General features: G+C 40.5%; 1 protein-coding gene across 3 annotated transcripts in view; it reads right to left on the bottom strand.

The window, feature by feature from the left end:
- ABCC8 (ATP binding cassette subfamily C member 8) overlaps nucleotides 1-15,984 on the bottom strand; it is a 74,392-nt gene that overhangs the window by 8,930 nt on the left and 49,478 nt on the right. Inside the window, exons 23-32 of one of the 3 annotated variants that reach the window (XM_033062828.1) lie at nucleotides 13,487-13,612; nucleotides 12,713-12,812; nucleotides 11,890-12,137; nucleotides 11,171-11,331; nucleotides 9,941-10,010; nucleotides 9,118-9,275; nucleotides 7,929-8,021; nucleotides 3,819-3,921; nucleotides 1,465-1,578; nucleotides 719-839 (exon numbers count right to left, since the gene is read on the bottom strand). In XM_033062828.1, coding sequence (XP_032918719.1) covers nucleotides 719-839; nucleotides 1,465-1,578; nucleotides 3,819-3,921; nucleotides 7,929-8,021; nucleotides 9,118-9,275; nucleotides 9,941-10,010; nucleotides 11,171-11,331; nucleotides 11,890-12,137; nucleotides 12,713-12,812; nucleotides 13,487-13,612 — 1,294 coding nt within the window. Of the gene's footprint in view, nucleotides 1-718; nucleotides 840-1,359; nucleotides 1,579-3,818; nucleotides 3,922-7,928; nucleotides 8,022-9,117; nucleotides 9,276-9,940; nucleotides 10,011-11,170; nucleotides 11,332-11,889; nucleotides 12,138-12,712; nucleotides 12,813-13,486; nucleotides 13,613-15,984 lie in introns of those variants that run through there. The other 2 variants (XM_033062829.2, XR_004418236.1) reach the window with 2 other exon arrangements.

Raw genomic sequence — 15,984 nt, 5'->3', positions numbered from 1 at the left:
CGAGCGGCGGCGCTTTCGCTCGCCGAGCGGCGCTTTCGCGAGCGGCGCTTTCGCGAGCGGCGGCGCTTTCGCGAGCGGCGCTTTCGCTCGCCCCGCCGGCAGGGCTGCCGCCGCCGCCACCAGGCTCGCCGGCCGCCCCCTCCCGTCTGCACCGCCGCCGCGTTTCCTCGCCCTGGCCGGCACTGCAGGCCCCCGCACCGCCGGGCTCCCCCACGCTGCTGGCCCCGATTCTGCTGGGCTTCCCCCGCTGCCAGGCAGCCCCACCCGTCGGCCTTCCTGCTTCTGCCATGCTCCCCTGCACTGCTAGCCCCAGTTCTCCCGGGCTCCCCCGCCCTGCTGGCCCGGGCTCTGCCGCCCCCCTGCCCCGCCCTGCTGGCTCAGGCTCTGCCGCCCGCCCCCCACACTGCTGGCCCCGCCTCTGCCAGGCTTTCCCACCTCTGCCGGGGCCGGCCGGGCTCCAGCTTGGCTTGGGGCTGCCGCGGGCTCTCACTTCCGTGTTGGCAGCTTTTAGAATTTTGTTAATAGATTAGCTGCCCCGGAATATTGGCCGCACTTCCGGGTTTCCACCAAAATTTTGGTCAAATTGGTGCGGCTTGTATTCGTGAAATTACTGTAGTAGGCTCATTAAGTGATTTACTACATTTTTCATGGCAATACACTGCAAATTCATTAAAATTTCAGCAAGCTCTTTCTGCAGGCTGCACAGAACTGCACTTACAAAGGAGCCCTTCATAATTTTCAGCTTCTGTTTTGAGAAGGCCATTGATTCTTTTCACTGCCCCCAGTTGGATCTCCATGTCAGCCAGGTTACGAACCATCCAGTTCAGGTAGTTAGACACCTGATGTAAAGCAAATACAAGACTGAATCCCACATTTTTACTAGTTTGCATCATTTGACCAGCATGCAGTTCATATTCCTACACAGGAACACCTCAGTAAGTGGAAGTTGTGAAGGCATTGGATGGTACAACACCAACAGGGAGGCAACAATGACTAAAGGTTAAATTTCCTAACTGCAGTGCACAGATACTTTGGTACTATGGAGATCTGATCTACACCAACAGAAAAGAAGGGGAGGAACAATAAAGACAGGTGAAAAGACGTAATTTTGGTAACTAAGTTTGGACAATCTAGAATGACATACCAGGGCATAATTACAACTGATGCACTGAAAATGTATTCTTCACAATGCAAGACAATATAAAAAATTATGATGCAGCTTGTCCATGTTTTGTTGACATATTTGAACTAACACCTTGATGAGATTTGATCTCAAAGCTGAAGAAAGCATACACTCAAATATGTCAACCATCACATGTGAACTGAAGTAAACACATGGTTTCAGTGATGTTACAGTACCCACTATAGATGTACAGACACCTTCAATCTTCCTGTTCATCTTTGTGCCCTGAGGAATTACAAAAAAATGTTTGGGAGAGACAGAAAGGATCCTGAGATTCTTACCATAAGAGCATAGGTTAGTCCCAAGCCTACAAGTCCTGAAGTGATTTTATTATACAGGCAACTGGTAATAGAAGTGACAGCTGCTATGAGTACCACACATGCTCCAATGTACTCCTGAAGGAACATGAATAAGCTCCATCATTATAAGTCTACAAAGGATGAAAACGTTCTCATAACTTTGCATACCAAATAACAAACCCACTGCACAATTTCGAAGCACAGGCAGAAAACCCCACGGAACTCCATCCAGACTCTACCTAGGAACCCATCCTTACTGCTTTTAGCAGGGCTGTGCTGGGAAGTCAGCACAGATACCTCAAGCATGTAATGGAGGTGGCTGAAATCATGCAGCTGATGTTACCTGGGACAGGAGAGAAATGCTCATATATCCTATCTCTGTAGCTGATGTACCACTGGGAGGCTCTGCTGCTGCTGCTGAGTTCCTGCCATCCATAACTGCTCAAACAAGCCTTTCTTGCACAGCACACACCTATTACCCTTTTCTGCTTTAATTTAAATCATTGGTGATTTGACTTCCCACAGACAATTCTTTGAGTAAAATTGTGTAACAGACTAGAAAATAAACTCTGTAGGAGGGAAACTGTCCTTTGTCTGAGCTTAAACTGTGCAATGATGTAGGCATTGATCAGAATTAGGGACTTCAGGTGGTCTAGGCCTGAACATATAATAGGGTAGTAATATTTTATTTAAGTCATACCCAATACCAGAACTAAATTAGCAAAAGGTACCAGTTAAGAAGTCCAAAACAGAGCTATAGAGTGTGACAGGAAAAATGAATTAACATACAGTAATTTCATGATTATAAGATGCACCTGATTATAAGCCGCACGTCTGGGTGTCAGCAACTGTCTTGGGTTACAATACAGGGTGTGATAAAAGGTATCTGTTCTATCACCATCTATTGAGGGTGGGGGCAGTGATCCTTATCTCCACAGGAGATACTCTGCTAATGGGCCATCCATTGAAACCAGGCAGGGCATTGTTCTTTATCTTTTCACAACCCATCCTTCCTCCAGCCAGTCATTTTCTGCTAATGGCCCATTGAGTCTCACTGTGTGACTGATAAAATTACTGCATCCCATTGGAAGTTGCTCCAGCCAGGGGGAAGAGCCCAACATTTCTTACCAAGATAAAAACAGAGGTTTTGGGACACTAAGGGAGTCCTTTCTCCACTGGACTCCAGAGGAAAACCGGATTTCTCCACATCACCACTGGACCTCCAGAGGGAAACTGCACCTTGTACAGGAGCACTGCTCCAACTGAACCACATCTGTCACTGCAGGAGGATGCAGCCACCATTTAATGGGACTACTACCAACACCCTGCCTGACAGGGTGTCAGGTTGTACTCTGACTTTGTCAGGGTTTGGAGTTTGTTTCTTTGTAGTAGTGTATTTCTATTTTAATTTCCCTAATAAAGAACTGTTATTCCTAAGTCCCATATCTTTGCCTGAAAGTCCCTTGATTTCAAAATTATAATAATTTGGAGGGTGGGGGTTTACATTCTCCATTTCAAAGAGAAGCTCCTGCCTTTCTCAGCAGACGCCTGTCCTCCAAACTAAAACAGCAACTTTTCGTTCTTTGTCCATATATAAGTCGCACCTGATTATAAGCCGCACTTTGGGTTTGGACCAAAATTTTAGTCAAAATGGTGCGGCTTATAATCGTGAAATTACTGTAAATTTAGCACATCTAATGTTACCAGAACAGTAGCACTACACCTGCATTTAAAATTGTGATATAACACATATTTTATGATATTATATACATTATATGATATATAACATTTTATCTTGTGATTCCACAAGATAAAATTCCTTGACTTGCTTCTTAGAGAATTATTTTTAATAAACCATTTCTCATGACAGCCCACTTCACTAAGCAGAAAACAGACCACTGAAGATCTTTGGTGTTGTTCACATGACCCCAAAACAGTCTCAAACTTATCTACATCCTTCTGCTCGTTAGTAAAGCTCCCAAGATACTGAGATGTTCCTAGGGAGCCACAAGGCTGATCTGACTGACATGGTCCCACAATGACATGCTGGCTGGTGGCACAGCTCAACTTGCTCTGGTAACCCCTCACACACAGGAGCCAATGTGACCCCTGAAAACTATTCCTGTCTTGGAAAAACAGCTGCAGGCTATGGGGAAAATTCATCCCCCATCCAGTGCCCAGGATGGCTTGGGCATATGCTCATCACAGCCAGAGAGACATAGAGGGCAAAGGTATAGCTTTGAGATGAGGCTGGAAAACTGCTGGATGCCTCATCAGGTGACTTGGAACAAAGTCAAGAATTCCTCGTGCACACACAACAATAGGAATGTACTTGCCATGCGAACTTCCAGCCAGCGATTGGCTGCTGTGAGGAAAAGGGAGGCAATGTTGTTGGAATCTGTGTACTCAAGGAGTTTTTGTCGGAATTTGGCTTCATACCTAAAAAAAAGAAACAAAAAAAAGAAAGGAAGAAAGCAGGAAAGCAAGAGGAAAAGAGAAAAAAAGGGAGTCAGGCCTTGGGGTCTCAGAAAAATGCAAAGTAAAATTTAATTTCTGGGGTATGTGCTTATGGACAGCTTGGCACAGGGTATAAATCAGCCTATCAATAGCTCAGAGTGACATCATTTGTAGTCTTGTATTAGACACAGGCAAAGTGTATTTGTGCAGTATCTTGAGAGGTAATTTATAGATATTATTGCATTGATTATATTGCATTGAAATTCTGTGGGCCTTCCAGATCTCACTGGGCCTTTTATAAATGTATTTTATGACATGGAAATTGAGAGAGAGAGACAAATCTAAATCTAAAATATTTAAAATATGTATGAGAAAAATAATACATGCATGTACTTGGGAAAAGAAGCATTAATGCTACAGAATTCAGTTTTTCTCAATCATATAAACTCAGGTTTTAAAATTTATATTACCACAGTGCCTAGAAAATGTAACAATTAAAAAAGTATAAACTCAAAGAACTTCCCATTATAGTAGCACTCCTATTAAACAAATGTATTTGTCCTTATCATCATAACAAACGGAGCACTTTAGAAAATGGAAGTCCAAGTACATGGCACAACAAAAAGTATTAGTTTGACAAGAACTGCTTCCCTTCTCTCAAGGAATTATCCACAGTACACAAATCAGGATTAATCACAAATAAGCCTGTTTACAGTTTGTTATATTTACTTTGCATCCACTCATCTGCACAGCTGTGCCAATGAAATCTGCCATCAATTGAGCAGGTAAGGGAGATGATTCCCTGCTGGGGTCTTGGCAAGCGTGCAAGTCAGCCAGTCACCCCTTTTAGCTGGGCACATTTAATTGCACAGTTGTGAATTAAAGTGATGCCAATAATCAAGTGTATCAACAATTACAGCTAATAATGCACAAGCCTGGCACAAAAGTCTTTCCCAGGGCAGTGATATAAACTCAAAGCCCTGAAGATTTAGTTTAAGCACCCAAACCTTGCCTTTCCCCCCTTTTATTACATGATCAAGTTTAATACCCTTGATCTTCCCCTTTGAAACTTTACCTTGTCCTTTAGCTATTATGGTTGTGACAAGCAATGATTATTTATAAACTCAGCTCTCCTAACATGATATAGAAGAATGTCTATGTATGATGAAGTACATGGCTTATAGAAGCTTTCAAATTTGTTCACTGCAGAGTACCTTAATCCTCCTTCTGAGCACGATAAAATAATGACTTCACATACAAAGTTCATGATTTTGAGGAAAAGAAATAATTCAGCTGTCCACAACCTAGGCATGTGCTAAGACATAAGAGACATGTCTGCTGTGTGCAGTGGGGAATCATGGAATGGCTTGGACTGGTAAGGACCTTAAAGATGATCTCAATCCAACCCCTGCCATCCAACCTGGCCTTGCAACTTCCAGGGATGGGGCATGCATAGCTTCTCTGGGCAGCAGGTGCCAGAGCCTTGCGAACCTCACAATAAAAGATTTTTTCCTAACATCTAATCTAAACCTACTCTCTTTCAGTCTGAAGTCATTTCCTTTGTCCTGTTAGTACATGTCCTTGCAAATAGCCTCTCCCATCTTTCTCACAGGTTCTCTTTGGGTACTGGAAGGTCACAATTAGGTCACCCCAAAGCCTTCTCTTTTCCAAGCTGAACAAACCCAGCTCTCAGCCTTTCCCTGTAGGTGCTCCATCCCTCTGATCACCTTGGTAGCTTCCTCTGGACTCACCCAGCAGGTCCCTGTCCTTTCCTGTGCTGGGACCCTAGAGCTGGATGCAGAATCCCCTCCCTGCCCCTCCCCACAAGGCTCTGGATGCAGCCCAGGATCCAGGCTGGCTGTGAGCATGTTGGTGTGTTTGCACAGCAGAATGGCTGTTCCTGAAAGCAGGCATCAGTGTCAGCACGTCAGAGCTAGGGAGCCCTTCCTTTCCCCAGGGCTCCCTGCCCTCAGCTCCTCACCATACACACGTGGCTCTGCTGCCTCTGGAACCAACTCAGCCACATTTAACTCCCCTATCTCTATACCATGAGGGATTGTGTGAGGCAGATAGACCTCAGAGAATGTGAGGTATGCAGCATGAGTCAGTGATGCATATGCACGTGGAACAGGGATGCAAAGTTACCACTGATGCAAAAATATCAGAATTTCTCTTCAGAAAGTGTCCCCAGATTACCAGGTATTTAAGAACACAGACAAGTCTTTGCAGAATGCTTCACATTGACATTTTGTTGATTGTTTAACAAATGTTATCTGAAGTATCAAAATAAGCTATAAATCAGGTCAGGACATTTGCTAAAGGTGTTTTTGTAGGTGCAGCAGTAGCTGCCTTTCTGAACTGTCCCAGATTTGTTTGTACATTTCTTTCCATGTGCATTCTGAATAAATCCAGGATGGAGAGTAACCGAGGGGAAGGACGCTTCAGGAACAACTGGCACCTCCTAACAGGATGAATTCCTGAGTTAGTGTTATTTAGTGTTATTTTTAGGGATGCTCATGCTAGCAAGTCTAAACTCCACTCCTGCTAATATGTTAGGCAGCTGAAAAGCTACACAGGCCTAAAAATAACTGGGTTAGCAGCTGAGGCAGGAGGCTGGCAGACAGATGGAACACAAAACTCACTGAACACACATGGCTGACTGGGTCAGAGACACATCACTTACTGCAGGATTTTAGGGGGAAAAGGCACCAAACACAATTCTTTGACAGAGGAATTAATTTCAAAGTGATGGAAAGAATTAAGAGGGAAGCTCTGACAGACTGAAAATATTAGTTAGATGTCACTGAATATTGCTCTCTGTATCAGCACCAGAAAATATACAGCCATAATGCTTCAAAGAGCTTCTTGATCAAGTAAAAGAACATAGGAATGAGAAAACCAGAAATTAAAAGAGAAACTGATATTCCTTCAAATTGAAACATGGACATAACTACAAACTATAGAACACATTGAGCATTTAATGAATTAAATATTCAATAACAGTAATTAATGGAAAACACTAAGTTTCTCTACCATTCTTGAGGGTAAGCTACCTTTAGTCTAAAAGGAACAAACTCTTAAATTTGTTATTCTTTCTTTGATCTATTTATAGTCTATTAAAAAAAGTTCAAGTTGACTTTGTACATTACTTCTGTTATAAAATTACAGTTGCAGGTTAGGAGGAATAAATCAACACTACTGTTTCAAGGATAGAAGGGTAACAGCTATAATTGACTGACAAAACATGTAGACATCATCTAGATGAGAATCTAGTGGAAAAGTTGACAGTGTTTGAGTCAACTAGGAAAAGACAAGAATAGCCCTAGAGCAGGGAGGCAGCTGGTAAGCTCAGCAGAGGTTTTATTGGTACCTCTGAGGTATCAGCATGACTGCCAGTTTTCTAACACATACAGAACCCAGGCACGTTATCAGGTATTCCTGAGCTGCTCTCCTGGGAGCTGAGGTGGGTGGATGGAAAAACAAACCAAGACAGGCAAGGAAACAAACTTTTCCTCCAGGTTGTGTATTTCCAAAATGAGCGCAAACACCCACATTTTCAGCCAGCAATGTAGGTGCTACTGGTGCCTCTGAAGCCACGCACAGCTTGTCTGACCAGGACATGGACACAGATTAGTCTGTGCCAAGTTAGTGCATATTAGTTCTGCCATGGAAACTGTCCAAGCCCATCATCTGCACACCACACACTGTGGTAATTGCAGGCTAATTTAGCTGCTTAAATCACATTTGCCCTCAAGTTCTTTTTTCAGGCTGCATGCAAGTGTCTGGACAGCAAGCACAGGGCAGATGACCCACATGAGCTTGTTCTTTTTACAGTGACTCCTCTACATACAAAATGCTTAAAATTCTTCAGTGTTTGACATCCCCCCTTGCCCATGTTGTGAGGACTCTGGATTTTCCAGGTAGAACAGTTTAAAAACAAAAATCACCTCACTCTTGAATATCTATGTTTCTTATAAACATAACTATACCTGAAGGCTCGGATGGTGGTCAGACCTTCAACAGTCTCTGAAAAATGGGAGAGCAATGGTAGCTGAGTACTGTCATCCAGCTGCTGCAGGTCCCTGGAGAGGGTTATGAAAAGAATTTTGTAAAAAAAACACAGTTTTGTTGTGCAGTTATCTCCTTGAATCAGGTCCAGGGAGTGAAAAGGAATAGCATCTCAACAATCACATACATAAGGTTCAGACAGATTTCAAAGCAATGCTGCAGGGGAATGAATTCCCCAGGAGGACTTTTCACATTTAACTAGCCAGAGTTCTGAATGGGCCTTTTCCCTTCACTGCCTTCCCTCCTTTCTCCTAGATTCCTTTTTCTTGTATTCAATCTTTTATTGATTTAAACACCATTCTGTCTCTGTACTGAATATCAATTTAATGGACTGCTGCAAATTGGAGCTCAAGGTAAGTAGCAAAGTGCACCCCCAGATAACAGCACAACTTCTCACTGAGCCAACAGCATCTCATACACTCAGCAAATGAGTCTGCACTCATTATTAGGTTGCATTTCTCAGTGTCATACTTAGTCCTCATATCAGTACAAGCACATGTAGGGTGAAATCTATTTAGTCTCAATTTCTTCCAGCAGGAAGTAAATTGGTTGCAGACTCCCTCTCAATCTGTGCATACATGAGGGGATGTTTTTGCATTGAACTATCATTTTAGAAGGAGTAAGGTCTCATTAAAATTTTTCGTATTTTAAAAAATTATTAGGCACCCAGAAGAGGAGAGGAGGCTCATGCACGATGGATCCTTACATGGTTAGCAGTACCACCATGGTTATACTGCATTCTGCAGCCTCTCCTTGACTTAACATATTCCCACTTTCACCTAGACATGCAAACTGCAGTTTCCTTGTCCTGTCATCACATTTCCTTGGATGTACCCAGCACACAGCCCTTGGGGGAGGACAGAACCCAGCTGGGGTTTTTTTTGTGAACTCCAAAAACCTTTGATCATGCACAAAACCCCTGCTCATGCCTCTCAGAAGTTCTGCTTGCCAACAAAATGACATTTCCACTGTAGTGGATTTGTCCCACTTGCAGACAGTGCCACAGCCTCGACAGGACCCAGTTTAAACACAAAGCTGCCCTGCACTGCACTTCTGCACTGCAGGGAACATTTCCATTCCTGAATGGTGATGCTCTGGGTTCTTTCTTACCGGGATGCCACTCGGAAGTACTTCTGGATGAAGTAGCACATGATTGCCAGGGGAACCAGGGCAATGAGGAACATGGGTGTGACATAGGAGATCACAGCAAGGGCAGACACACACAGCAAGGTGGAACGGCTCAAGCACTCCAGGGTAGCTGGGATGTGCTGTACAGAGAAGAAAAAAACCCCACACAATATTCCATAACATGCCAAGGTTAAAACATAACTTCATATTCCTTTCTCCTGTTTCCTCAAAAATTGTATTCCTTGCGTATTTTAAGCATACAGCTCTACTCTTGAATTTACCACTGGGTTTCAGGGACATCTGAAGGGATTTCTGTGGAGCTGCTTCATATCTGCATTGTGGAACACAATCCTCATGTCAGAGGATTACAGATGTGATGCAATGGATGATTTTAGCATCTGCATAAATCCTATGAACTGGCAGTGCAGTCTGTGGTAAGTAATGGTAATTTGAATTTCAGTCACTGCTATTCTGGGCAAGAGCATTTACTTTTTCCTCATTTCATTTCCCCAAATGAATGTGTTTACCCACTTACAAAAAAAGTAGACACTTCAATTTCAGGATATCACTATTGATCTTATTTTGCTTCCCTTTTCTATCCAGGACATCTTAGCAAAATAAATGCTTTTTCAACGTGCATGTAAAATGAACTCATTCAGAACCAAGAACATCATGATGCAAACTGATACAGTCAAAATTATAGTTCATCTGTAAGCTTCATCTAGATAAGTCTGTAAAAAATGAAACTCCACTTTTTAAGATTAAGATAGGATAACTTGAGAGCTTGAAAATATTTAATCAGTACCTGGTCAATGGTATTGCAGTCAGCTGAAAATCTGTTCAATATACTTCCCAGAGGTGTTGTTTCAAAAAACCTAGAATGGTACAAGGAATGGCAAAGTTTACAATACTGGTAATAGAACTGATTCATGTTATTATTTTGTCTTACCTAAGCTAGGTACTGTATCATAGAAAGAAGAAAATAATTAGACAGCCATAGTAAAATTTCTCATTTTCCCCAGTACCTATGGCTTTCCAATTAAATGGAAATGTCTTGAATTTACAACCACTTAAAACCCTACAACTGCAAGCATGTCCTCAGCTCCCTCTACTGCCTAAGCCATGGACATCACATGATTACACTTGAAAAAAATCCTTTCAGATTTTAATTTGAGGCCACTTCAATTCATGAAAAATTCAAAAGAAGCTAAATTGCAAAGTCTTGCATCTTTCTGGTAACAGAAAATTGTAACAAGAACAACTATTGCTGGAATAATATATTAAAAGACATTTAGATATGTAAAATGCATACTACATTATTGTTCTGCAACTATTAGCTGTTCCATAACTCATGTGAAACATGAAGTCTAATTTTATCCTGGGGAAAAAAAAATCGAAAGAAAAGTCTGAGGTTTTTTCATGTATGTGGTTTTCCCATAATTTCTGGGACAAATATAGTTAGCTTAAAAATAAAAAGGTTTTTTCCCCAGAGCTGCAGGTTTGAATCAAGATATACCTTTCTTTCATGCATGGGAAGAAAAAAAACAACTAATGGAGGACAATCAAGGTTTTTGCTGGAACAAAGTGCATGCCAGTGTACTCTAATGATGCCTGCAATGACACTTGTCTAAGCTCATTACCTCTCCCAGACTTGCACAATCACTGCCTGACAGTAAATATTTCCAGTGATTAAGATGATGAAGCATGTTATGAATTATCTGTACCACATACGGATCAATAATTGTGTTTTCTCCCTAATTAAAAACTGCACAGAGAAATTAAACGTGTGAGGAAGTAAATCTCTGAAGTCACAGTCAGGCAGGAGAGACATTTGACTTGTGTCTAGGAACTCAAGCAGCCTGGGTACCATTTTCAAAAACTACTCAGAAACTTGACACCTGGTGATTTTTCACTGACATCTTAAAATTATGAGATGCACAATCATTTCTTAGTTAAAACTGCACTTAGGAGACTCTCTTGAAGTAAAGATGACAAAATGACCATAATAAAATTTCTATTACAATCAAAGAAATACCTCATTGGAGCCAAAATAATTTTATTGAGTAAAGAAGAGTGTAGCTTTTTGGTGACTTTCAAGCCAGTCCACTCCACTGCTATTGATGTGACTAGACATAATACGATGCCAAGGCAGCAAAGAACGCTGAAAATTTTTGAATATTGAGAATGGTCAAATTCCTAAGAAACAAAGAACAACACAATTATTCACTTGAAATTATGTTTTAAAATTATTGCAAACACACAAGCACAAGAGTGAAAAAATGTGAGAGTATATCTTTGTTGCTCCCTAAATTAAACTGTCCATGATTTTCACCCATCTTAAATCATAATTCATGATCCTTTGGAGAGGGAAGTGTTTGCATGAATATAAGCGATAAATCAGAAATTTAAAGTATACAGTCACAGTATACAATCAAAAGCCCAAGTTGCTGTGAGAATGCAACAGTGCAGAGAAAACAAAAAAGAACTCTGATATCAAAATTACTTTAGAAAGCCAGGTTTAGATACATCAGCTTGATGACTAAAATACAATAAATCTAGCAAAAGAAGAACACACCAAACCTAATTTCATTTTACTGCACTGTGTATACAAAAATGCATTGAGCTTCAAAACACTCTGGAGTGGCTCTTTTATAGAAAAATAGCACATTGCATACAAATCTTGGAGCAGAGGCTGACAGTGGGAGAACACCCCCAGTTAAATCATAGGAGGAAGGTGAACAAGGCAGTGCCTACCATGCAGTGGGAGCAGTTTTTTGTCTCGGGCTCTATCTTGAGAGAAATGACATGCTCGGTCCAGAGTGCCAGGCAGTAGTCAATGGCCACCATGACTGTGTGCTTCAGCAGCTGGGACAGGAGCAGCAGGGGCAGCAGCAGGATCCCTGCTGCACTCAGGTACTTGCCACAGGCTCTCCAGGGCATCTTGGCTCTCTGATGCAGCACTGAAGACAGGTTGTCGTCATCATCACTCTCTGTTACATCTTCTGCAAGGTGCAAGAACAAAGGACAGCCACGCTGACATGCGCATCAAAGGGACTGGCAAGTGGTAGCCACAAACCAGGTCTTACCATCCAGGACAAAGGGTGGTTTTAAGGTCAAAATACCTGCTCAGACCTGCATATATTAACCTGCTACACTTCATAGTAATGCACACTAAAAGGATGCAAAACCCCTCAGCACTCAGTGATCAATTCCTTCAACCATGTTTTTGCAATGTGAAATCGCTGGCTGGATAAAATTCAATTGCAATCTTTTTCCTATGTAAAACCCTAAACAAATATATTTAGCTATTGGCAGGTGAAGTTCACCCAGCATGTTAATATTATTCTTCATTCATTATTAAATCCTATTTGCATATAATAAGAAACCCTCAAAAGTCTGGAGGAAGGAATGGTTTGTGAATGCTTGCAATCACTTTAGTCCAAAGGTCAAAGCAATGGAAATAGCACTCTTGTAAATCATGACCCACATGAAAAATGTTCTGTTCTCTTTCCAGTTTGAAGGGTTTTAATTCTTTCTAATAACATTTAACTGAAACAGTAATGTACTGGCCCTCTACCTTCATCCTCTTCATCATCTTTCAGCAATGCTTCCCGGGAATACATCGTCCTCCGGAGATTTGTTCTTTCCAAAACAGGGTTTTCCTCAATTGTTGTTTCCTGAAAAAGGGACAGTCCATGTGTTTCCAACCAGAAAATTAATACAGAAAAATTGCTACTTGTGATAAAATTGTTTCCTCTCAGTGAAAAATAGAAGTGAGAATCTCACAGCAGGCAGCCATAAGTGATTGATTTGCTACCTCTGTGCGAAACCAAAGGACATAAATTAGATATCTAACATTAATTTCAGGTTTCCAACCCTCCTGGAATCCTACCTTGGACAGTTATCCTGAAATTCATAAGAAGTTAATACCTCATTCTTCTTATAAGTATGAAAGACAAAATATCTTCATCATTTAAGGAACTTGATACAGGCATATCTGAAAAGTTTCCACCCAAGGCAATGAGTAAATTGAGGCATATCTACAAAATCAGTTGTCAATATTAGCAAAGCTTTTCCTAAAACAGCTATATTTATATTCCTTAGGTGACAATATTTTGATAGGGCTTCCTTTCAAGAATGGATTAGAACAGTATCAAGGAAATATGAAATGGCCAGATGAACAAATTTATCTTGAGAGAGAAATAATAATGGTATTAATAATTGTAATAATAATTCATATTAAGTTAGACATCACACACAGCATGTCAATTCTTGTTAAATTTTTCAAACTAAGGGGAAAAAAAAAGATGGCATTTTCTTGCATATATTGATTGCCCTGCCCATCAAAAACCTTCTCCAGCTCTTGGTCTTGTCGATTCATTAATGTCTTCCAGTGTTCAAAGAGCTCAGTCTCTGATTTCTGAATGTCCTTGAGTGTTCCTTCTCTCTGGATGTTTCCATCTTTCATGGCAATTATCTAAAAAGTCAGAAACACAAGTGGTGAGATAAATAGCCAGGTATGTCTATTTATTTTATAGCTATGCTGCTGTGCTTTGACAGGATTTTCTCTTTTCTTAAATAAATAATATTTTCACAACCAAATCTGTCTTCTAGAAAGACAGTGACATTATCTCTTGACTCCATCCCCTTCATTCAAGATGCTGAAAACCCAGAAACTTCCTGCACTCCATGTTTTCAGAAAAGGCTGCTTTCAAGGAAGAAGAATGGGAACCCTGTTGGCAGACAGGGGGGCATGCTACTCTTCCTAAATACAAGTCATTAGCAAGATAACATTTTAGAGTTCTCTTACCTCCTAAAAGGAAAAAGCTTTTAGCAAGACATTGAGTGCAGGAGGTTTTGCCCTCATTCAGGCAATTAGATATGAGCATGCTGGCTCCTTCTCTGATACCATGGACTGATAAGGAAGAGCTAGGGAATTTGAATCCCTGAAGTTTTAAAAGCATAAATAGTGGACACAGTTTGGAAAAGAAAAATAGATATATGCAAGACAAAGTCTGCAGGGAGCAGTTTCCAGTTTTGTGTCAATGTGACTATGTTATACACACAATGTCTACTCTGGATGCGAGATGTGAAAGCACTGGCTAGATAAAATTCAATTGCAATCTTTTTCCTATGTTAAACCCTAAACAAATATGTTTAGCTATTGACAAGTGAAGTTCACCCAGCACATTCATATTATTCTTCATTCATTACTAAATCATATTTTCATATAAAGAAAAAAAACACAAAATGCTGGAGGAAATCACTCTGGATCTGACAGGGACAACTGGAAAATGAGGCATGCAGATTGCAAACTCCCATCATTACAAAACAGGTAACATACTGTTTATATTTCTCTTTCCCTGGAAACTAAGAAATTTCCATGGGCAGGGAGTGGGGAAATAAACTATTTTGTTTATTGCTAAGAATTTACACCAGAGAGAAGATAAAAAGAAAACAAGGATCTTTTTGTGATCAATTTATTTAGGAAACATGCAACTGGGCTAAACCTTGAATTCTTCTGAGGGTTTTTGAAAAGATTTAGGGGGACCATGACAAATACTTCAAACTATATTTTTATATAAAATTGTTTAACAAAATAAAATATTCCCTCTTCACTCCACTGGGTAAGAATTGCTAAGGATTAATGAAACCTACACTTAGGGAAAAAACATGAACTATTTTGTAATAAATATTTTTTATTATAAAGTTTATACAAATCCTTCCTGTGCTACTGTCTGAAACAGTGTATTTCATAAAAATTACACATCTAGAAGACAATAAAAATAAAGCAATTTTTGTCCAACATCTCCTATAACACCAACATCTAGAAATGAGTCTTAGATTCACAAAGAAAATTAAAACAATTACACTGATGAAAGGCCATAGCTGCACATACTTGGTAAAAATTGCAGATACGTAACAATAAAAAATAAGTTAAGATGGCCCTCATAGGGAAGGGAAGAAGGCAGAAAATTCCAAGAGACAGTAATTTGAAAACCAGGACTGTGTTGAGAGCAGTGGTAACAACCTCTAAAGGTAAACAACTGAGGGACAAGGTCATGGCAGAGATGATAAATAACAAATGCTGCCCACCAAAAACCCCATCAGAACAAGATGAATGTTCTATCTGCAAATTTACACCAAGTCAATATGAAGCTCGGGAAGCAGCTGCAATCTGATTATTTCTTGGGACCAGGAAACTGCTGCTAGAGCCTGTGCAAGATGTAAAGAGAGAAGTCCTGCTAGGAGGAATAACTGCAGTCATCCATCACAAGGGCAAGGAGACCTGGGAGGCTGGAAAACTGCAGGAATAAGTGCAAGGCCAATGGGAACCAATGAATTAATTAAAAAAAATAATCCAAACCTTGGAAAATTCCCTCTTCATCTTTGACATTTCCAATTACAAACTGTTACAGAAAGCATATCTCCGGTTTTTTCCTTTAAAGTAGAAGATTTAAACAAGAAACCTAACACAAATGAAATACTACACATTTCTTAAATTCTTGCCCACATACAAAGGGCAAAGATATTCTTAATATATTATACAGTAGTACTAACCACAAGGAAATACTGGGTTCTTCCTTGTGTTTTCATACCCCTCAATATCTACCTTGCAGAAATGTGATAGCACAAATTCCTAGAAACATCCCAGCAGAGGCAAAGGTGTTGCTTAAACATTTCACTGTTTTGGATTAAAAAAATTAGCTGCAATTTTCCAACCTAACTAATCTTTTGAGATACTCAATATATTTTAAATATAACCTGCTTTAATAAAAGTATTAAGTAGCAGCTCTACAAAAATCCAACCTATTTAGGTGTTCTAAGATGGAAATCTCAAAATTATGG

The sequence above is a fragment of the Catharus ustulatus genome, chromosome 6 (assembly GCF_009819885.2).
Source record: "Catharus ustulatus isolate bCatUst1 chromosome 6, bCatUst1.pri.v2, whole genome shotgun sequence".
NCBI classification, from domain to species: domain Eukaryota; kingdom Metazoa; phylum Chordata; class Aves; order Passeriformes; family Turdidae; genus Catharus; species Catharus ustulatus.
This window is presented reverse-complemented; position numbering and strand designations above follow the sequence as displayed.